The sequence below is a fragment of the Paroedura picta genome, chromosome 1 (genome assembly GCF_049243985.1).
Source record: "Paroedura picta isolate Pp20150507F chromosome 1, Ppicta_v3.0, whole genome shotgun sequence".
NCBI lineage: Eukaryota > Metazoa > Chordata > Lepidosauria > Squamata > Gekkonidae > Paroedura > Paroedura picta.
In genome coordinates, this window is record NC_135369.1 from 103312306 (window position 1) to 103335130 (window position 22825).

Here is a 22825-nt window from a genome sequence, read left to right on the forward strand (position 1 = left end):
CTTGCCTAACATGTCTGTCCCAGGTAAACTAGTAGAAACTTTGTTTCTCTTCTTGGCTTCTTGCAGTTCTTGTGCAGGCCAACTGCAGAAAAAGACTTCCAAAGCTTTCTAATAGGAATGCCCCTCCTCCTTCAGGCACTTTTCTGTCAAAACCATCACAAGACCCAGAGGAGGAGGGGTCCCTCTTTTTGCCAATACAAAAAGAAGTTCTCTATTGATGTTCTCTGTTTTTTCCTCACCTCATTCTTGAGGCTGAGATTGGTTTCTTTCAAAAGTTTTTGTCATCAACAGGTATTACAGTCAAATATAAACTACATTTAAAGAAGAAAATTGGCTTTCTACATTGTCATTATGGCTCAAAAGCATTGTGCCAACTATGAAGTTAAAATAGTGCTGATAAATGGCCATTCTCTGTATTATATCTGCCAATCACACAAACAATTCCTTTGATTACAGTTTTTACTCCATTAATTTTCAAGTTATATCAGAACAAGAAACGTATCTCTTAAGTATGGAAATTAGTAGAATAAGTACTAAGTGCACAAACAAAAGAAGAATGCAGATGTAAATATAAGAATAAAAATCTTACAAAGTATCTATCGATCTATCGGTCTATCTAAATATATAGAAACCAACTGATTTGCTGCTTATTGACCTGACAGAAAAAAATTATTTATCCTTAATGATAAGGGTTAATGTAAACCCTTATCACTAATTTAAATTAAAAATTGCACAGAATGTATTTTTTTCTAAAACTGTGATGAACCGTACTAATAAGTCCAAGTTCAATATCCCTTTTTGTTGCTATATGTATAGACCAGAGGTTTCTCCATGCCAATGAAACCCTCAAAAGGCTGGGAAACTATGACTCCTCAACAAGCAAATGGATTTTCTTCTTTACATAACATGGAATCAATACTAAGCACTCTAATGTAAAAGCACAGGGCCCTTAATTGCTATTTTGCCAACAAGGTTAAGCCTCTTGCTGGCTCATTCAAATATAACAGCCTGAACAGCCACGGGTAGCTCCTGCATGGATCAAAAAGCTCCACAACAGCGCCATCCAAGACAACAAAATAAAATACATTGAGTGGGTTTGTACAAAATATAAATCATTTTCTTTTAAATTTAAGAGTTAGTCCTGCCTCCAAGGTTAAACAATGTCTACACATACATAGACAGGGTAGATTTTAAAAAAAGAAACTGGGCACCATGTGGGATCATCACGACATCTCAAAATGCTGCATGAAGACACTATGTTGGACACTTCAAGAAAAGGAAAGCAAGGTCTGTTCTGACTTTGACCAAGCAAGTCAAAAAAGCTAAAACAGAGTAAGAGTGGGACAGTGGGCCATTCTCTTTCTCTTTTAAAAGATCAACAGTTTTATTCAAGAAATAAGCTTTTGTGTGCACACATACTTCTTCAAATACAATGAAATATAAATTAGCGGTCCGTACATATAGGTGGAGGGTGATCAGTAAATTGGCATGAAGCATAATGAAGACGTTTAACAGATTCAAGGACCAAACAGGAATAACAAACTTACTTTATATGGTTCCCATTTGTTTGGGTTTAATTCTGGAGGGTAACATAGTGAAAGAATGAAATACGTCACAATTGGAGATTGATGGGTAGAGGTATCTTTAATTGTGGAATGCTGAGAATAACTACTTGGGACTCTGCCTTTTGGGGGGGGGTTATATGGCTGAGTTTTACAGACATTAACCTTTCCACAGAATAACCATTTGTCTCAGATCTACAGATGCCAAATAAGATACAGGTATTTTTCATCAATAACAATCAATGCTCAAATGATTATCTATAGCCTATAGGTCCTAAGATAATTCAACAATTAAAGAAACCTATTATTCAAATCAAAAAGTTGAATACCATTAATAATAATAATGTAACAAAAGGCTTAATACATCACTTCACTAAAAATGATAACAGTATAAAGTCCAGTTATTGCAAAATGTCTAATTGGACAGAAATATAATTGAAGAAAGCTGATGAGTATAGTTTTAAAGCAGAAGCTGCTGTTGTTCAAGCCGAGCTTTCAGAGTCCTTAATGAAGAATCTTCTAGAAGTCTTTGCCTTGACATGGGCAGAGAGCTTCTAGCACCTGTCCGATGACATAGAGATGCCTGCCTGAATTATAATCCAGGCGGACCTCTCAGACAGCTTAACACTTGGGTCCTTTACTTTGGGTTCTTAACTTTGGAAAATAGCACTCGGGTCAGCATCTATGAGAATTGGCATCATCAGGGGGCAGAACTGCAACAAGCTGATTCAATTACACAAGTCTCAGAAGGTCTCAAGATATTCCCCTCAAAATCAGCACAAAGATCTTCTACAGGTAAACAATGTTTTTTAGCTCCAATACAGCTGCTAAAAGCCACAAATATGAAGAAAGGGGTGGGAGTGAGAGATAGATGGATTTTAAGCCATCCATGATTTAATCACGCTGGATCTTAAAGCATCTGGGAGGGTGGTGATGCAAATCCATTCAGAGAACTGTCCAATTAAGGGACTAGGGAATAGAGACAAAATAAAAAGAAGAAAAAGAAAAAAGTATTGAAAAAAGATGGTGGTGGTGGCACCTTGGCCCTGAGCATGGGAGGCTATTGGTCCAGAGATTGCCTCTCCACAGATCTCTCAAAAGCACCTTTGCTCTGAAGAGCTTCCCAGGGGAGAATTAGGGGAGGCTTGTGCACCTCACCTAGATCTGCCAGTTGCAGTCATGATTGGCCCCCACCCAGTTTGCAAGCAGCCATCTTCCCTGCCCCCTGTGTGGGCCATTCTCTTGTCACCATCTGGGGCCTAATTTCTATGTCTTTGGGTTGATTAATGTATTATGTAATCTGCATGTATTTGCTTTGTACAGGGCTTACAATATTTAGACACTGAATACATCTCAATTCTGGACTGGAAAATAAGAGCAGTGGAAGAATGAAAAAAGAACAGAGGGATCAGAGGCTGAGACATGGCCAGATGAAAAACAAGCATTAAGTTTCAATGTTACTTGCAAAGGGGGACTATACATCTCTTAGAGGAAACATATCTCAAAGAGCTACCATACTCCTTACACATGCTCATGATAAAAGGAAAGATTGTATATATGGAACTGAACATTAGTTCCTTCAATGGAAGATTAATGGTGATGTACATGAGAGATGCTAACCACTTAATATTATCTGTTCACAAAATGGTACTAAAGAAATTTATAGACAGAGTGGAATTTCCAGAGTAAACCAATTTCTTTCCACTTGGATTCCATATAGCTTATTTGCCTGGGAGCTGAAGTACATTTTATATATGGATTATTGTAAATTATAAAACACACTGTTTTGCCATTTAACTATTGGACATTCATACTTTTGATTTAATTTTCAAAATAATGGCTTGAATAAATCTTATCAGGAAAAGCACTCAGTGCTGTTCCCTTTTGGTTGTTCTCAATTTTTTTTGTGGGCATGTTGTACTATAAGACATGCACCTAGATCAATTTACATGCATTAGCTTAGTGAAGTTTTGAAGAAAGGTCTCTACTTGTAATAGTAACTCAATAACTGACATTAACTGTTGCATTAAGCACAACAACAGAGTGATTTTCAACTAAGAAGGAATACTATAAAGGCTCAATTGCACTGAGTGACAGCAAATTGGATTACTACTTGGAAAACACATTTTCATTAAATAAGCTGGTATTCAACAAGTTTGGCTGCATAGGTCTATACGTTGCTAATGAAAGAAACTCTGTTGAGAGCTAACCTGCTTTCCTGTGGAAAAGCAGAGTCTGATGGGACTAAAATGGCTTTTGCACAGGTTATTATCCCAGGTTCAACGCTTTTGGAAAGCATTTTTTCCCCCGCTTCCCTTCAGCTTTGTGACACATTTGTGCACCTACAGTGATTTCCTCAGCTATACTCTTATGTTTCTCAAACCTACTTTGCTCTGAAGTTTTGGGAGTGATTGCAGTAAAGCCTGGTTGGCTGCTGTGTGGATGGGAATATCCAGATTTTCTGGCCCACATGGCAAACAGTTTTCCTGACTTTCTCCCCACTAAAGCACAAAAAGGATAGTAGAGGTATGCCCCATGAAAAGAAACACGTCTAGAACACTATGAAGAGAGTATACCTATGGACTACAGACAATCACACATTAAAACCTAGCTTTCCTTCCCTTCAACTGAGAAATGTTGCAGCAAAGATAAATAGCAGTTCACTCATCTGCACACATATTCCATTCTGGGATCTCTCTACATGGCAAGTATCAAAAGACAAAGGTAGTATGACAACTTTCCTTTTGCCACAATGCAATCTATAAAAACTGTTAAAACATTACAAATTAAAACCAAACAGATTTTAAAAAATATATCCCCCATAAAAGATGGCTGCTGTCCACGCCCCATCAAAGGCCCTGACAAATAGGCAGGGCTTGCACTGCCTCCTAAAGCTTCCTGGTGAGAGGCCTTCCTTCACCTCTTCAGGGGTAGCCTTGCTGAAAAAGGCCCAAGAACATACAGAAGGAGGCCATGGAGGACTCAGTAACACTTCACAGGACAAACGCCAACAATTTGATTCTGTGCCTGTAGCATTTGACCACACAGAAAAAACTAAAACCACTGACGGGGTCTTAATTCCAGTTTCATATGCCAATTAGGAGATATTAGGAGATGTTCAACTGTATTAAAGGCAACTGAAAGATCTATCAAAAACAACAGAAATGACTGTCAATTGTCCAACGTTAAATGAGGGTAATCCACCAGCGCAACCAAAGCCACCTCACTTCCAAATCCAGGAATGCAATGAAACTGAAATGGGTGACAGATGTGTCATCTGGGAACTCTTGGACCTGTTCCATCATCACGTGTTCTATCATCTCCTCCATTAATGTGAACCTGAGACTGGCCAGTATTTGGCTACATAACCCCAAAGTGTTGAAAGTTTTTAAAACAAAAGTCTAATAATTGTGACCTTCAAAGGTTTAGGGACAGCCCTGTTCAACAATGAGGCATTAATGATATCACCAATTCCAGTACCTTCCCCTAGCAATATTTTTTATGCAATCTCAATTCAGGCACAGATATAAGGAGTATAAATGGTAGCTTTTATACACCCAAAGACAATTTCAGCAACCATAGGCAAGATCAGCCTGAAAGTATATATAATAGGACAAGTAGATGAACACTCCAAATTGGTGTGTGAAATTTTGTCAGCAAAGAACCTCACAAAACATCACAATTAGGGGCCAAATTAACATCATTGGCAGGATTGGACTTGGGTGTTAGCAACTGAGCTGGATCAGTTCTGCTGGTGACAGAGAAAAATATCTTCACTGCTATTACTACCACCTCACAGGCCTTTGAATGGGCTTTATGGCATGCTCTGTCAGACTCATAATGCTCCAGTGGCTGTTGCCTATCTCCCAGTTCCATAGGGCCGGGAAACTATCAAAGCATGGAAGAAAAATTATGCTAACAGTTAAAACAAACATCTCTTTTTAAGATATTATATCTGGTAGGGGACATACAATGCTCCATTCATACAGAACAGCTACTGCACATGTCCAGAAGACTATATCACACACTCCCTGTAGGTGCAATTGTATAGTCCCAAATGTAATACTTGAAAAGACTGAAGATATAAGAATACTGAAGCTGAAAGTTTCCTCTGAAAACCTCTAGGATGTCCAATTTATATTTCTCATTCCATTCTGCACTGGTCCTAGTTATGCCAGCTGTATTACTTGTACCTGAGATCCAGATATTTAAAGAAATGTCATATTATTTCCTGCTGTCCCTTAAACCAGCCTGTTTATGTGTGTACATTTTTTGTTCTTACTGCAGGATTGATGTATCTTTTACTACAAAAAGCTGCATAACCCGGAAACTACAGCTGGTCCAAAACGCAGCGGCCAGGATCCTCACAGCAACACCGTGGAGGTCCCACATCCGGCCCATTCTCCACCAACTGCAGTGGTTGCCAGTTGAATTCCGGATCAGACTAAAGGTTCTGGTAATTACCTTCAAGGCCATTCACGGTCAGGGCCCAGTGTACCTGAGGGACCGCCTCCCTGCCTATGCCCCTAAAAGAGCTCTGCGCTCCACCGCCACCAACCGGCTAATGGTCCCTGGCCCTAAAGAAGTCCGCCTGGTCTCGACCAGGGCCAGAGCATTCTCTGTACTGGCCCCCACCTGGTGGAATGAGCTCCCAGAGGAGATCAGGGCCCTGACGGAGCTTAAACAGTTCCGCAGGGCCTGCAAAAAGGAGCTCCTCCACCAGGCATTTGGTTGAGACCAGGCACAACCAACAGCGAATGAAGGGCCCCCGCTCCCCCCCTCCCCCCATCTCCCCCCTTCCTCCCAGAACTCCACCAGAGCGCTCTGGACCTGTTGTGGTATTGCACCGTTCCATCGTTATATTATTTTATTATACTGTTATACTGTTACATTATTCTGTTATATGGTTACAACCACTGTTATTATTTACTGTATGTTTTAACGAAGACTGTTTCATGTATCGTTGATTAGTTTTAATGTAAACCGCCCTGAGCCTTCGGGGAGGGCGGTATATAAATCTAAATAAATAAATAAATAAATAAATAAATAACAGCATTTAGGAAAGCAACAGATTTTTTAAAAACCTATGCACATGGTCCCACCGATATATTGCTTATGTTTTATTTATACTAGTTCATACATTTACCACCAAACTAGCTCCAAAACTGACTATGAGAATAATGGCTTTTTATCCAAATTGTGCTATGCAGTCACTGGCTAGGGAAAGCACCTGCTATGAGATAACGTGGTAATATTGATGACAAAAAGATGATAAAGCTTTATGAAGTCAAAACAATTTTGAAGAACAGGAATTTATTAATGACTACTATTTTTCAGTGTCACTATCCCTTGTGTCTGTAGAGTCTTCATATATAGATTTCTTTACAGAAAATGTAACTGCTGATAATACAATTTAAGGACAAATTAAGAAAAGGAATATACATTTTTCTAGTGCTCAAGCTCATTGTGGTAGTACACAAATGAATCAAGCAAACATTTAAAATTGCCTTTCACCAGGCTTATTTGCATAGTGCTTTTACAGCAATACTCTAGGGAAACTGAACAGAAGGAGAGAGCCATTAAACGAACAACATTTAACCAAAAAACTGCCATTACTTACTTTGAAGTGAGAACAGCAAATTAAAACTGTAAGAAGTCACCAGAGATAATAACTTCAAGGAACAGAACTAAATGCAGCCAAGTGGACAGGCTTGAAAATTATAATCTACAAGCAGAGAGTCACAAAGAACTTGAGGGGAAGGGGCGTCTCATTCCCCTCTCTCTCCAGCCTTTCTCTCACAGTCTCTCTACCTTCCTCTCCTTTCAAACGGTCTCTTTTTCCCCCTCCTCCACTCTTTTGCCTCTCACTCTTTTTTACCCTCTCCTCTCCAGCTGTTGGGCCAGTGACTTATCAGGCTGGTCGCCCACCAGTAGTGCCAGGGCAGCTGCTTATCCCTTTTCTGAAAGTTTGCCTTACATGTTGGGGAGATGGCAGCAACTCAAGCAGCCAGACTGGTGTAGTGGTTAGGAGTGCCGACTTCTAATCTGGTGAGCTGGGTTTGATTCGCTGCTCCTCCCCCACATGGGTGACCTTGGGCTTGCCACGACACTGATAAAGCTGTTCTGACTGAGCTGTCATATCAGGGCTCTCTCAGCCTCACCCACCTCACAGGGTGTCTGTTGTGGGGAGAGGAATGGGAAGGCAAATATAAGCCGCTTTGAGACTCCTTCGGGTAGAGTAAAGCAGCATATGAGAACCGACTCTTCTTCTTCAAACTTCTCCTTTTCCACTCATAGAGGAATGGCAGAACTAGCTTCAGATGCAGGGGGTGGTAACTCTCCCTCCTTCTTCCCCTCCACGTGAAGCACTGCCACTTCAGAGGCGAATCACTGCAATGCCCACTCATGCTATGCCAACCAGTAGAAGAGGAGTGACAAGACTGACTTTAAGTCTCTTTGAGGCTCCTGCTTCTCCCTCACTCAGTGATGCCTTGTAGATGATCCCCACCAATTAGCTGGTGACACCTGTAAGTTAACTTTTGTTAGGTGTGTTAACACTCCATTTTAGTGTTATTTTTGGCATTTTTCTGCATTGCTGAGGGAGACCCAAAATTTGGAGAAAAGTGTCTCTTTTCTCAACATGGCAGAAAAATCTCCTTATTCTTAGCATACTGATCAAGAATAACGAACAAAAATATGATATTGTTAACAAGTGACTAAAAGTATGCAAAATGTAATACTATATTGTGTGCAAACTGTTTTGGCTTCAGGATATATTCTTCTAACAAATAACTACTATTAACAGCAGCAATAGTAAATACAACTTTATAGGAGACAACTTATTTTATTTTTTACAGAATTTATATCCTGCTTTTCTGCCCTGTGATGGTGCCGATATTCTATTTAGGAGGTTAATCCTGGATCACATTTTATATGGCAGGAGAGAGCTGCTATATTCATCATCCTTCTTTTCTGGTCTTTCATTCCAGCACCCTCTATCCTGAATCATTATGCTTCAGATTCTAAACATTTGTTTCTTAAGAGTTCATTTGATACCCACATGCTATAAAAGTATTGCTTGGATGGTAAATACTTTCACAGTAATAAATAATCATATGAAGTACAGCTCTTTTAGGATCAAATAAAATGGAACCCATAGATTTCCAGTGTGTTTAAAGCTATTTTTCAGGTATCTCACATACTGTAAACTAGATCCCAACTCAGGGCAGGACTATGTTGGCAGGAGACAGATCTAATCCTTTACCATTTCACAGGTTCCTCTGCAGAATCACTCCTGCAGAATATGCAAGGAATATAAAATGGACTAGCAAGCGTGTATGGTGACAATTTTGATATGCAAAACTCGTTTTCCCTTCCTCAAGTGACCTTTTTCCAAACTGATGTCCCAAGAGCATTAGGACCTCATGGAATTTTCAAGGAAAGAGACTTTCAGAAGTGGTTTGTCATTACCTGTTTCTGTGTCCTGACTTAGAGAATGCATTCAGCTAATCTCAGACAACCCCCCCCCCACAAAAAAGGAGGGGGAAACTACATTAACAGTAATTTTCAGATATTATTTCAGCTGTGAATAGATTTTGGTATTTTTTGGCTATCTAAAATTGTCTGAGCACAAAAAAAAGGCAGGAAATATTCAAGATTTTTCAGGAGCGCTGGATAACTGAAACTGAAGGACACTGAAAGGTGTTGCAGTCCCTTTAAAGACCTTCCAGATGAACTTGTGGCTTGGAAAAAAGTTGTTTAAACACTTTCAGAGTTCACTTGCACTACAGTTTACAAAACGCATTTACAGAAGGGGACACTTTCTTTGAGGGCCCATAGAACTGGTCCAATCTTTTTCAAACATGGAAGGTTGGTTTTTTTTAGGATTTACACCAGCAGCTATGCTGCAGATTTAGTGAATCTACCTAAAAAAAAAAATTCCCCAGAACCCCAGATATGCCTAGATAAATTCTCCATTATACCTAATGGGGACCACTGACTATAATGATTCCCTTGAAGTCCAATGGAGCAAAAAATATTTATTTAAATATTTACCAAATTAAAATATCATACCAGTATTAAAATTAGGAAATACCAACGTTTTTGGGGTTCAATACATGAAAACACAAAGAATACAACACCCTTATTGCACACCCCTAGTCCTGACCTTGGACTTCCTTGGTAGTCTCTCATCCAAAATACTAACCAGGACTGACCCTGCTCATCTTCTGAGATCTGACAATATTGGGCTATCCTGAGCTATCCAAATCAGGGGCACTAGAATTTTACTGAGCTGGAAAGTGAATCTAGCTCCTTAGAAGCATGGAGGTGGAAGGTAACTTATATATTCCCACTCTCATGATGGTCAGTTCATAGTCTGAGGAAGAGTGCTTGCACTCAAATGCTCATGCCTTGAATAAATCTTTGTTAGTCTTTAAGGTGCTACTGGACTCTGATGTTATATAGAATCATAGAATTGGAATGTATCTCTAGGTCATCTAGTCCAACCCCCTGTACAATGCAGAAACTCACAACTACCTGCACACCCATGGTGACCTCAATTTCATGCCCAAGTGATCTCTCCCCCCCCCACCAAAAATATCCAGAATCCAGCCTGGCCTAGAGTAAATTCCTACCATCCCACAGTGGCAACCAGCAATTCCCTGGGTATGCAAGGAAGAGCCACAAGAGACAAACACTGGCACATCCCTTCCTGCCCACCCACTCACAATCTGCCTAAGTTCATAAAATCAGCATTTCTGTTAGATGGCTATCTAACCTCTGTTTAAAAACTTCCAAATGAGGAGAACTTACCACCTCCCAAGGAAACCTGTTCCACTGATGCTCTGTCGGGAACTTCTTCCAGCTGTTTACCCGAAAATTCTTTCAAATTAATTTCAACCCTCTGGTTGAAATTATATTATAGCCCTATATTATAGCCCTTCAAGTACGAAGATGGGTATCATATCACCTCTTAGTCGTCTTCTCTCCAGGCTAAAGACACCAAGTTCCCTCAACCTTTCCTCATACAGCTTGGTCGCCAAACCCTTCACCATCTTCGTAGCCCTCCTCTGGACATGCTCTATGGACACACTCCTTCCTTAAATGTCATCACAAAAGCTGAGATGTCTGGGTTTGTGCACAACTAATATATAGTCTAAGTATTTTTCATAGTATAATGTGATCAAAACACAGCAATCTGGTTTCCTTGTGAAATGCTGAGATATATTTATTACTGGCCAAGAAAATATGGCAAGAAAATAATGGCCAAGAAAATATGACAAAGAAACTCTGTGATGCATCTTGTGCTTTTGAACCATTTATAAAGCAAACTGCATTTACCAAAAAGATAATAAATAAATACCAGCCACTGAACAGAGGCAATCAATGCATCACAGAAGGGGTATGTGTGTGTGTGTGTTCTTTTTCAGCTCATATTTAGAAATACATAGATTTGATAAAAGATTTAAGATGTGCCTCAGGATGTTAAAGTACATATTTAGTATGAATATACATATTATCAGTAGAAATGAGTGTGATGACCACAGTTTAAAGGCATATCTATACTTAGCTGAGCAGTCAGAGAAACATTTAGCTGACACATTTCAGTCTGGCTTCAGGCCTGACTTTGAAGCTAAGTCAGTTTTGGTGAATGGTCAACTGCCTTGCTACTGGCCCTTCTGGATCTATCAACAAGGTTTGCTAGGGTCAATCATTTGCATATGAGATCACACACAGCAGTTGGAAGTGAAATTCTGGCATGTTTTTAGTCTTTTTGATACAGAAAGGGATGTCAAGAGAGAAGGAATCAGCTACTGAAGGAAACCCTGTTAGAACCAGTTTTGCCATGGAGCAAGAAATGTCAACTGTGGCTAACAATGCTTTCAACCACCTACATTTGGCCCATAATCTTTTCCTATTTCAAGACTGCCAGTCCAGCCGCACTAATCCACACAACAGTAACCCTGAAGGCTGATTATTAGAAAATGCAGCTCCTGGGGCAGCCTTGAAGAAAATTAAGAAACTGCTTTGGTACAACATGTAGCAGCCTGTCTGAGACTGGAGAGGCCTGTAGCAGGGTTACCAGGCAGCGGTTGGCCACTGGGAAGGTGCTGTTGGCTTACAGTAGGATGTCACTTCCAGGGAAAACCAGAATTCCTAGAGCAGAATGATGTCGCTTCCAGGGTTTCCCTGAAAATGATGTCCCAGTCACCTCGTGGTGACTTTATTTTTTTTCTTTCTCGCCAGTAACTGGAGAAAAGTAGCAGGAAACAGGAGCTGGGACCATGAACGTGGGTTGCAGGGATCATATTACACTTAATCTGCAATATTTATATTGATTTCCCATTGGTTTCTAGCTCTAGTTCAGTGCTGATACTTAACTATAAAACCATTGAAAACCTGGTGCTTCCATACCATTTCTTTTCAATTTATATACCGTCCCTTACTGTACATAGAATTAATGGAGTGGAAAGATACATGTAGAATGTTACCAACTAGATATCGGGGGGGGGGGGATTCACATTCAGAGTAGTGCAGCAGTGGAATTGACCGCCTAAGCAGGTGGTGAACTTCCCTTCATTGGTAGGCTTCAAGCAGCAGTTGGGCAGAGACTTATGGATACTTTAGGCTGATCCTGCATTGAGCGGGGGGGGGGGGATGGGGCTGCCAAATCTATGATTCTAGAAGGGAATTGTTTGGGGGATGTCTTGAAAGACAACACTGCACTGGAGTTTATGTAACTGCTGTTTGTTTTAATTCAGTTATTCTGATTTTATTGTTATTACTGCCTTTGGTTGCTGCCCATTATATGACAAAAAAGCAAGCTTATAATGTTTAAAATCAGAATCACACAGAGCTGGAAGAGTCCACAAAGGGCCTTCCAATCCAGCTCCCACCTTCTTGGGATCTCAGTTTTTACATGGGAATAGAAAGCAAAACAGAAATCCATTCATTATCACATTACAATTGCATAAAATTCTAATACAACACAAAAGATTATCAGTTTAGAAACTTCTTTTAATATGGAGACTTTATATTAAAAGTCAAAAACTCACCTTACAGTGGTCATACTGTTGCTGCAAAGCTGGAACATCCCCACCAATAGGCATTTGCTTTTTTAGCTCTTCATCTTTCAGATTCAGCCATCTGAGAAGTTCTTCCAGTGATGTCAACAATTTATTCCACTTCTCTGCACTTGCCTCCAAGTGAGCCCTACGATGACATACAGAAAATCTTATATCTGCATTAAACTACATTTTAAAAGATAAACTCCATACCCATATGAATTGAGAATGATATCTTAAAATGTTTAATGCAACTGGTCTATTGAACTCAACAACCTGAAAATTGCAAATGCAAAGCAGAAAAATCTAATCTGAAAGAGTACAATATGCAGATATCAGAATAATTCCTTAATGGTATATATAATATATATTATTATATATGTAAAATTCTGCTACCTAAGAATTGAAATGGATTAAGGAAATTCTTATTTTCTGTTTTTATTCAGGGTTCTATACACTGCAACCCTATGCAAGTTAATAAGTATCAAACGTTTCTACCACATCTGTATCATGTATTACATTTAACATCAACAAAAAGAAATGCCATTCTTTAAAATCAGGAACCCAGATTTCTATGAAAGTCTGTTATACAGAATGTCAGCAGCAAAAAAACGTTGAAGTTGACAAACTGCATAAATCTAGATTATTTACCGTGTTGCTGAATCAATCATTTGCTCAGTATTGTGCTATAGCTAACAGAAAACACTATTAGTACAGCTACTCAAGATAATGCCAGAATCTTTTCTCCCTCTGTGACCTACTTGCAACTACAACCATCAGGAAATGTCAACACATCCTAACACAAGGAAATTGTTGTAATCTTCTCAAACCACTTACTTTCTATTGTTTGTATTACTATACCAGGCACATTTTAGAGCATAGATTTATAATAATTACTAATAATTTGCTACTAATTTACTTTCTCCTTACATCTGTACTCTTATGATTTTTGTTCCATTGTCTGAAAAAGTGTGTATGCACACAAAAGATCACACCTTGAATAAATCGTTGTTGGTCTTAAAGGTGCTATTGGACACAAATTGTGTAGATTTAGATGGGGTTCTCTGTGTTTTCTAGAATGGATGGAAGTATGCATCTCTTTAGTAAGAAATATAGACCTCCAATTCAACTCCATCCAGTTGGTGATATTGATTTAGTCTGAGACTACATAAGTACATTTCACTACTATACAACTTTGCTTTCCCAACATGTTACCTAGGCGGCTGGTGCTCCCTCTCTCCGCCCCCCCCCCAATAAGAAACTTCCCAGGCTGCAAGCAAATCGGCCGCAAAAGTGGCTGATTAGTTTGTGGCCCAGCAAGCTTGTTTTTGTGGTGGGGGGGAGGGAAGCAGGGCCGCACATGCGTGTTTGCGCCATGTGCGGCCACAAACGTGCATGCGCGGCACTTTTTAGGTACTACAGGATGTAGTTATTGTACTAGTATATACAAATCATTTCATTTTCCTTTAAAAGATTAAGCATTCCAAACTATATGAGCTACACATATAGTCATTACTAATTCCAGAGATTTGCCAGCAATCAACTCATTCACAGTATCGGGGAGAGTGGTTGGAGGATGCAGCAGTGAAGCCTGCTTTAAAAGCAAGCTAGGAGCCAGCAGCACCCACCACCACCAGTGCGCATCACAGGAGCACAGGGAGAACAGGGTGGAGCCAGTTTGGTGTAGTGGTTAGGAGTGCGTACTTCTAATCTGGCATGCCAGGTTTGATTCTGCGCTCCCCCATATACAACCAGCTGGGTGACCTTGGGCTCACCACGGCACTGATAAAACTGTTCTGACTGAGCAGTAATATCAGGCTCTCTCAGCCTCACCCACCTCACAGGGTGCCTGTTGTGGGGAGAGGAAAGGGAAGGTGACTGTAAGCCACTTTGTAAGCTGCTATAGTACTATTAAGTATGTTCAAAGCTGCCAACCAGGGATGAGTAGGACTTGAAACCAAAACAGACAAATAAGAGGCAGAATGAGGGAGAGATAAATTAAGGCATCATGAAAGGAAGACAGAAAAATGCAGGAGAAAAATATGGAAAAGAGGAAGAGAAATTAAAACAAGACAGAAGGTTGCTTTATTTTTCTACAACACACAAGAGTTGGCTGAGCATACAGAAATATAGAGTTGGAAAAATAGAAAGAAGCAGACTGCTGGAAAAAACAGTCTTGTTAGAAGGCTGCATCCTGGCAATGACTGCAGCAGCCGTGAGCTGACCAATCTTGCCTTGATCCAATGCTAGCTTGTGTGATGAGTTCAGCAGGATCTGGTAGGTAAGGGTTTCCCTCAGCCTCACAGTAAACATTGCACAAAGGCCCGGCCAACAGTCACAGCTACTTCTGTTCAAGTGGGTAGCCGTGTATCTGAGGAAGTGTGCATGCACCCGAAAACTTATATGTTGAATAAAAAAGAAAAGGTCTTAAAGGTGCCAGTGGACTCTAAATTTATCCAGAAACTACTGTTGATTGTGATGTGCCTTCCCCAAGTCCTAGTGGTTGCCAGGCAGATCTAAATTAAAAGTAACATGAATTGAAAGCATTCTGAATACAGCATGACACTGGCTGCAGAGACCCTCCAACTGACTTGAGTTCAAGGAATTTTGTGACCCAGATCTCTAATTTGACAACCCCATTCTTAAGTAATACACATTGTTTAGTTTAGTATATAGGTACTGAGCTAATGCTAGTGCCAGTTTGGTGTAGTGGTTAGGAGTGCAAACTTCTAATCTGGCATGCCGGGTTCGATTCTGCACTCCCCCACATGCAGCCAGCTGGGTGACCTTGGGCTCGCCACAGCACTGATAAAGCTGTTCTAACCAAGCAGTGATATCAGGGCTCTCTCAGCCTCACCCACCCCACAGGGTGTCTGTGTTGGGGAAAGGAAAGGGAAGGTGACTGTAAGCCGCTTTGAGACTCCTTTGGGTAGATAAAAGCGGCATATAAGAACCAACTCTTCTTCTATTATTATATGCTTGATATCATCATTACTCAGTTGTACAAGTTATTTTCTCCAGTTTCTCTGATTTAAAATTCATAGTTTCTGTACTGCTTTCAAACATGCTTTACAAGCTTGTCACTTTGTTAAAAGTCACATTAAAAGCCCAGATTGGCAAGTATAGACGCTAAGTCCGTGGCTGTTGGGAGTAAGAGGTAGTAGAACAAACATATTCTTACTTGTCCTTAGGATAATTCTGTGTGAAGGTGAGACCAAAATGGATAATGGGTTTGCTGATGTGTCTAAAATACACACATGGTAACATGGTGCTCTGAATAGAATTCTAGTATTTTACACATTGTTTTGGAAGAGAATCACTTGTTTAATTTAATTGATTCTCTCTGTGAGCTAGATATCATAGCAATACCATCTCCCCAGCTGAACAGTGTATTTAAATTACTCTTTGAGCACATTTTTGTCAGGCACAATTTGTCACATATGAAAACTGTAAAACTCACGTATTTCAGAAGGATTTTTAAAAGCATGAAATATTCTTATACTTTGCAGCTCACTGAAAATAATATTCACCAAATAAACTCCAACCTCAGCTCTGCATGAATATGCAGATAGTAGGGAATCTAGAATGAGAATAAAGACATATATTGGCTTGCTGAGCCTAAAGGAACCTTTTCTGTGACCACAGATTTCTGCAGGTAAAAAATGCCAGCTGCATGCTTCTTGCAGGCAAAGTAATCATGATCCCTGAAAAAATATTTTTCAGTACTCTTCTGTGATATATCTAGGACCACTTATCAGCAGCTAGTTCTGTCTCTTAAATCTATGCCACTTTATCCAACTGAAAGGAATAAAATCACATCACTCCTGTGCAAAAGGCACACTTCTCATACGTTTGAGTCCACTTCAGCTTGTGTTAAGGGTTTAAGTGGCACATGAGGCATCTGCTAGCTTGGCAGAGAAGGTAAAATACCTGCTCAGTACTCTACTTCAGTCAGGGCTGATGAAAAAAGACACACGACTAGAAATCTTTATTTAATCAAATGAATTAAGGAACGACAACCCATAATGCACTAAATGCACACAAATGAGCATGAGTAAGAGCTAAACCCTAGATCTAATACTTGTGAGTTTCCCAGACCAAGCATTTCAATGTAACAAATAATTTGTGAGAGATGTGAATGAAGCTGGAAAATGAGGGAAAGATGGCTACCATTTTAGAAAATGGACAGAGTCAATGTAGTGCAGCAAAAAGAGGATCAGAATTCACCTGGGAGACTTGATTTTGCAGCATTGACGTATACTGAGTAACAACTATCTTCAATCTCGTTAATTTCCCCTTCTGGATTATTGCGATAATGAAATAACAGCATAATAATAAAATGGGATAACAACACTGTATGCCACCTAGTGTGCAAAGCAAGAAAAATAAATAGAAAAATAAACATCTAGGGAAACTCCCCTCCCACTCAAAGTCACAACTTTAAATAGTCACATGCTTAGAAAGGGTTAAGAACCCATACACCCTTTTACCATAGTACTGGGGAAGCATCCTCATACCAACTCATACATTACGGACCACAAAAAGGATCAGTAGAAAGCAGTTTTACTACAGAAAGTAACTGGAAACAAAACTTCTGTTTAGCTGTATACCAAGTCTGATATGCAAACAGCCTTTTATTGTTTAAAGGATTCTTTATTTGAACATTACTTTTGATAATTCAGTACTTGTAGTGAACCCTCTTACCATGCTTGAAGCAGCTCAGTGGTTCTCCCTGGATTCTACCCACAACATACACAGCTGATAAATGTCATCTGAAAAATATGTTCCATGGCTATAGACAAACTGAACAAACTATAAACCTATTTTAAATAGTGTTTTTATACACCCTTCATAATAATAATCAATACCTCGCCCAGACCGTTTATGTACTGGGAACTTCACTGCCCCACCTCCCGTGCACAAGCACAGATCAGGGGTGGATGAGGTGCACCAGCCCAAATGCTCCCCCATGTGGGTGCAGGAAGAGCTGGGGCAACCTGCCATGACGAAAACTCCAGTCTGCAGCCCAACATGAAACCTCCAGTGCATAAACGGTCCCACTGGAATCAATGACTGGCTCAAGTAAATTACTTGAGGGCAGCTTGAGTTATTAATTCTTCCCATATGATCATTAACCTCAAAAGAAAGACTAAACTGCTCAATTGTTACTGCTAGAACTTTGCAGCTGCTGATTAAAGTATCAGTATTACATAAAATTGGGTCCATACACCACAATAAAATGCTGAACATTCTAAACGAGCTGCAAGTGGGAAGGAGGGGCCAGGAGCATCAGGATTTTTCTGCCACCCTCAAAGGGTTTCTCAAACCCCTTCTGGGGTTTCTCGAAGCCTGAAGAATATTTCAGGGATTTCTCAGTGGTTAGACAGCAGACATGCAGTCTAAAGCTCTGCCCATGAGGCTGAGAGTTCAATCCCAGCAACCGGCTCAAGGTTGACTCAGCCTTCCATCCTTCTGAGGTTGGTAAAATGAGTACCCAGCTTGCTGGGGGGTAAACAGTAATGACTGGGGAAGGCACTGGCAACCCACCCTGTATTGAGTCTGCCATGAAAACGCTAGAGGGCATCACCCCAAGGGTCAGACATGACCCGATGCTTGCACAGGGGATACCTTTACCTTTACCTGACTTTATACAGGGCTACACTTTAGGCTGCACCAGAAAATCCAACTGGTATAGATGCAGCTGTTCAGTTCCTAACAAAAAACCTATAGAAAGCACATATTACACCAATGCTCTCCCAGCTGCACTGGCTCCTGATTAGAGACTGGATCAAATTCAAGGTTTTGACTCTGACATTCAAGGTCCTAAATGGTCTGGGACTCCTGTATCTTGTCTCCTCCCCTATAACCCCCCAAAGAATGTTAAGCTCAGGCAGTTAAAATCTGCTTAGGGTCTTCAGCTCCAGGGAGATAAACTGGCCTCAGCCAGGGCCTTTTTGGCCTTGGCCTAGTTGAACACTCTGCCTAAAAAAATCAGGGCCCTCTGGGATCAAACACAATTCTGGAGGACCTGTAAAACTAAGCTGTTCTACCAGGCAATGACATCATGAGATGCTGGCCTCCCCAGTTGAAGCATTCACTAACAGGGACCCCTCCAAACTCTGACAAACTCTCATAAGGTGACAACAAGATAGCAGTTTTTAATGGACTGTTGTTTTATTGTTTTATCAATTATGATGTATTGTTTTAAAATGTTGTCAACTACCCTGAGCTAATAGAGATGGGATGGTATACATATAAAATATTTATTTTTTTGTTTATTTATTTATTTATTAGCAGCAGCAGCAGTAGTTGATAACAATCATGACAGCAAATAGTTGGCTAGAACCCCGGAGCAAGGTGAAGAGAAGCAGTGGAAGAAGTACTACTCTGCAGCAGTGATGGCCAACAGAAGCAGCAAACTAGATGGCCACAAGAGACTAGAGCCTACAAAAGCCACAGGAAGGAAAAACTGATGAAAAGCCCAGCCACAAGGTTGCGGTGGAAAGGGACAGCAATAAAGCATAGTCCTTAGGCTGCAATGTCGGAAGGCCTGTAGGCGGCCCTACAATGGGCCAAGCTGTCAACAGGCCACAACACATGGTGAGCCATAAAGACAGGAGGCCAGATACCACAAAACCCAGGCATGAGCTGCAGTGAAAACCAGGGAGCCAGCAGGAGCTCAACTGGAGGCAGCCATGATGAAGACTAGGCAGCAACAGGAGTCCAACCACAAGATGCTGTGGTGAGAGTCAGAAAGTTGACAAGTTGTGCCTCAGTGTACACTGTGGCAACAGAGGCCAGCCAGCTAGTAAGGGGACCCAACTGCAATCCCACAGGTGCTTGACAAGGGTCCAGCAACAATCTTGCAGCCATGGGGAGCCAACACAGTACAAGGAGTGGGTCACGGAGGAGCTAACACAGCACACGTTTCATCAGCACACGGCACAGCAAGCCAGCAATGGTAGCTAGAATCCAGCAGCGGCCACAGCAACAATAACAAGGCTGGCAGGCTGACAAGTCCTCTCTCCCTCTCTTCTCCTTTTTTAACCTTTTTCCTCCTTATTTTGGAGAAAATATACCAGTCTGTTGACTCTAGCTGATGGTGGTAAGTCCAGTTTTTCTGGCAGGTTTGCCTTCAGACTTTCTCCGGCCACCTTCTTTCTACTCAGTTAAGGAGCCACAATAACATTCCCCTTAATTACTGTTCCTGAAATCTATTTATTTGCATAATTCCTATTATAGTTATTGTTTGTATAAATTATTTACAAATCACCTCTCCATTAATAGTTTCTACTAACAGTCTCCACTAATCCACTAATTCATTACAATGTAAAATAACACCAGCTCTAACATAAGAATCAACCAGCACAAAACCATAAAATGACGAAACAAAACAGTGAATAAAACCAAGCTAGCCATAAAATTACAATGCAACAAGTACCAACCAAAGAGGGGCACACATTAGATAGAAGTCCCTTTGAAACAGAAAAGTATTTGACTGACACCACCATCCCAAAAAATTCTTAACAAGATTCCAAATGCAGGGAAAGGGCGAAGGCAAGAAGCAAACACTTCTGGCCACCCATCTCAACAATGAAGGCAAAAGCACACCCAAGAGAGGACCCGTGAAGCTTCACTGCCATGGTTGGGCCAGCATCTATGATAGTGATTGATCCTTAAAGCACTCTGGCACCAAGACAAGCAATTAGTACGATCTATCACTCATCCTAACCTTCAGATTCTTAGAATGACCTGTGTTTGTGCCACCTGTGAATTTCCCAGTCCCATCATCCTGTCAGAGATTTTAACTGATTAGGACATTTCCACCCAGTAGGCTTGAAAGCTTGCTTTTAGGTTCTTGTGTAAATCTGCAAACATGCTTTTTTACTACTCTAGCTAACTTGCACTTTTTAGACTTAAAGGATAGCTTATGAGCAAACGGCTTTTATGCCCAGGATAAATCCAAGATCAAGTGGAACAGAATTTACAATAATTATTCTTTGAGATGCTCAGAAGTGTTTTACATCATGCCTTTAGGGGTCACAAATCAGAAGGTTTAGTAAAATCATGTGTTGGTCTATGTAACAGCATATAACCTTAGGGCTATCCTTGAAGGGCACTCAGAAGCTATAGCTAGTGCTGTAACTAGGTTCCTGGTCAAAACCATGTGTCCCTGACACTATAGCAATTGCACTGGTTACCAAACTGGTCCCTAGCCCAATAAATTGTGAAGGTTATATACTTTAAAGCTCCATATGGCTTGGCACTGAGGTATCTGAAGATTCATGATGAAGCGTGCATGCACACAAAGATTTTTACCCAGAATTAAACTTTGTTGGTCTTGGAGGTGACACTGGGCTCAAACTTTGTTCTATAATTCAGTGAAATATGTTTTTTTCCACCTTTCTGGCAATGCTCTGGAATAATAACTTTGAAACACAAGTTTTTTTCCTCCCTGAAAGGAAGAATAGCATAAGCTTGATTTCTATAGGATATTCCAGTTTTTTGTGTACCTATTTAACCTTTTGTTTATTGAGATCTAGAGTGATCAGATTAAACATTTTAAATACTACATTGACTTTTGGGGCTGCGCAATATAGGGTTTTACTTTGAACCTGGAACAAACATGCAAACTTCAACATTTCCCTTGGAGATTGAGGGCTGTTGTGTGAAACAGTGCGTATTGCTTTGCCACTGCTTTCAATAGAAGAAAACTACTCAAAAGCTTGAGCATGAGAACTGATCATAAGATCATCCTAACCATTGGCCTTCCAGAGAAAGTAATTTAAAATATTTAAAGTTTAATATTACTTACTGGGGCAAAGCCTGTTGCATTCAGGAATACAATGGGCGCTAGATTGGGGGGGGGGGGAGAACTCTGTGGATGGCTTCTCTCCCCCCACCCCCAGGATCGGGAAAGGCTGCAGGCTGCAGGTGTCATGAACCTCAATTCATGCCCGTTCAGTTTTGTTTCCTGAAGGCTGGCAAGGTTGAGGGTTGTAAATCTGTCTGTAGGCTCCAAGACTCTTCTGCTTTCCCAGCGGGACTTTTCTTCTGTTGCTTTATCAGTCTCCCTTAGCAACCTTGCATGGACAGCCTAGTCTCAACAAGGCTGTAACTGTAGAGATTAGATTCCGGCCATCTGGCAATCCTGTGAATCTTAGCACCTTAGGTGCCCTCTTGCTCTCCCGCCGAAATGCCTTCGTACCCCTCCCCTATTGAGAGAACCCTATATCTGTTCTGAACTGACTATTGTTTGCTGTTATTATCAAGATCTTTTGCTTAGGAAGATCTTGATTCACTTTAGCATTGCTGTGGACTCTGTTCAATAAAGCTCTCTTTGGATTTCAACTGACTGTTGGATCTCGGATGTGTCTTTATAATGGACTCTGCAGGCTGGGCTCAGCCTGATTCCTGACAGCAGGGAACTCACCAGCAGAGGCAGCTCTCACGCAGTAGGGATCTGCAGCTTCCGAGCCTTGGAGGGAAGTGGAAGGAGGAGGGGGTGGTCAGGGGTGGGGGACAGAAGGCGATTGGTTGGCCGATGGAAAGACAGGCAAGCTGGTTGGAGAAGGAGGCACTCAGGGGCGGGACAGCCACCTGAGTGGGTATTAAGCACTGAGTGGCACTTAAGGCATGAGACCAGCTCCTCCTCCAAGCCCTTACCAGAAATATTAAGTTGAACAGATAGTGTGCACGTTTTGCAGTGGCAACAAACTTCTGGTGACATTTCTTCCTCATCGCATCTTGAAGAATGGTGACATCAGAAAGGTTTTCTTAATGGGGTGTGTGTGTGTGTGTGTGTTTGATTACTGCTATTCTGTTCCTCAATTTAATGTACATAGAGTAAAATACCCCAAATGCATCTGAAGGGCATTGAAGTCACAAATTTAATTAAATACATGATTTCTTAGTTTAAGCATAACCCCCTCCCTTTCCAGTCTAGGGTGGGGCAGGGAGGAAGTATATAACTCTGAAACCGCCCAACCACTCTCACATTGTGCAATGGTGGGGAGAATGGACTGTATATGAATGGATTCTTGGTCTCAGGGCCATTCTACGCAAAGCATTGTAGCAAGTACGCAAGCAAAATACTTAGCATCCTATAAGCCAGTGGTCCCCAATCTTTTTATCACCAGGGACTGGTCAACACTTGACAATTTTACTGAGGCCCGGGGTGGGGGGTAGTCTTTTGCC

General features: G+C 40.9%; 1 protein-coding gene across 8 annotated transcripts in view; it reads right to left on the reverse strand.

Moving 5' to 3' along the window:
• The window catches only part of UTRN (utrophin), a 503173-nt gene that overhangs the window by 153349 nt on the left and 326999 nt on the right, over positions 1 to 22825 (reverse strand). For all 8 annotated transcript variants that reach the window (XM_077350828.1, XM_077350839.1, XM_077350815.1 and 5 more), the window contains one exon: positions 12620 to 12776. In XM_077350828.1, coding sequence (XP_077206943.1) covers positions 12620 to 12776 — 157 coding nt within the window. The remainder of the gene's footprint in view (positions 1 to 12619; positions 12777 to 22825) is intronic.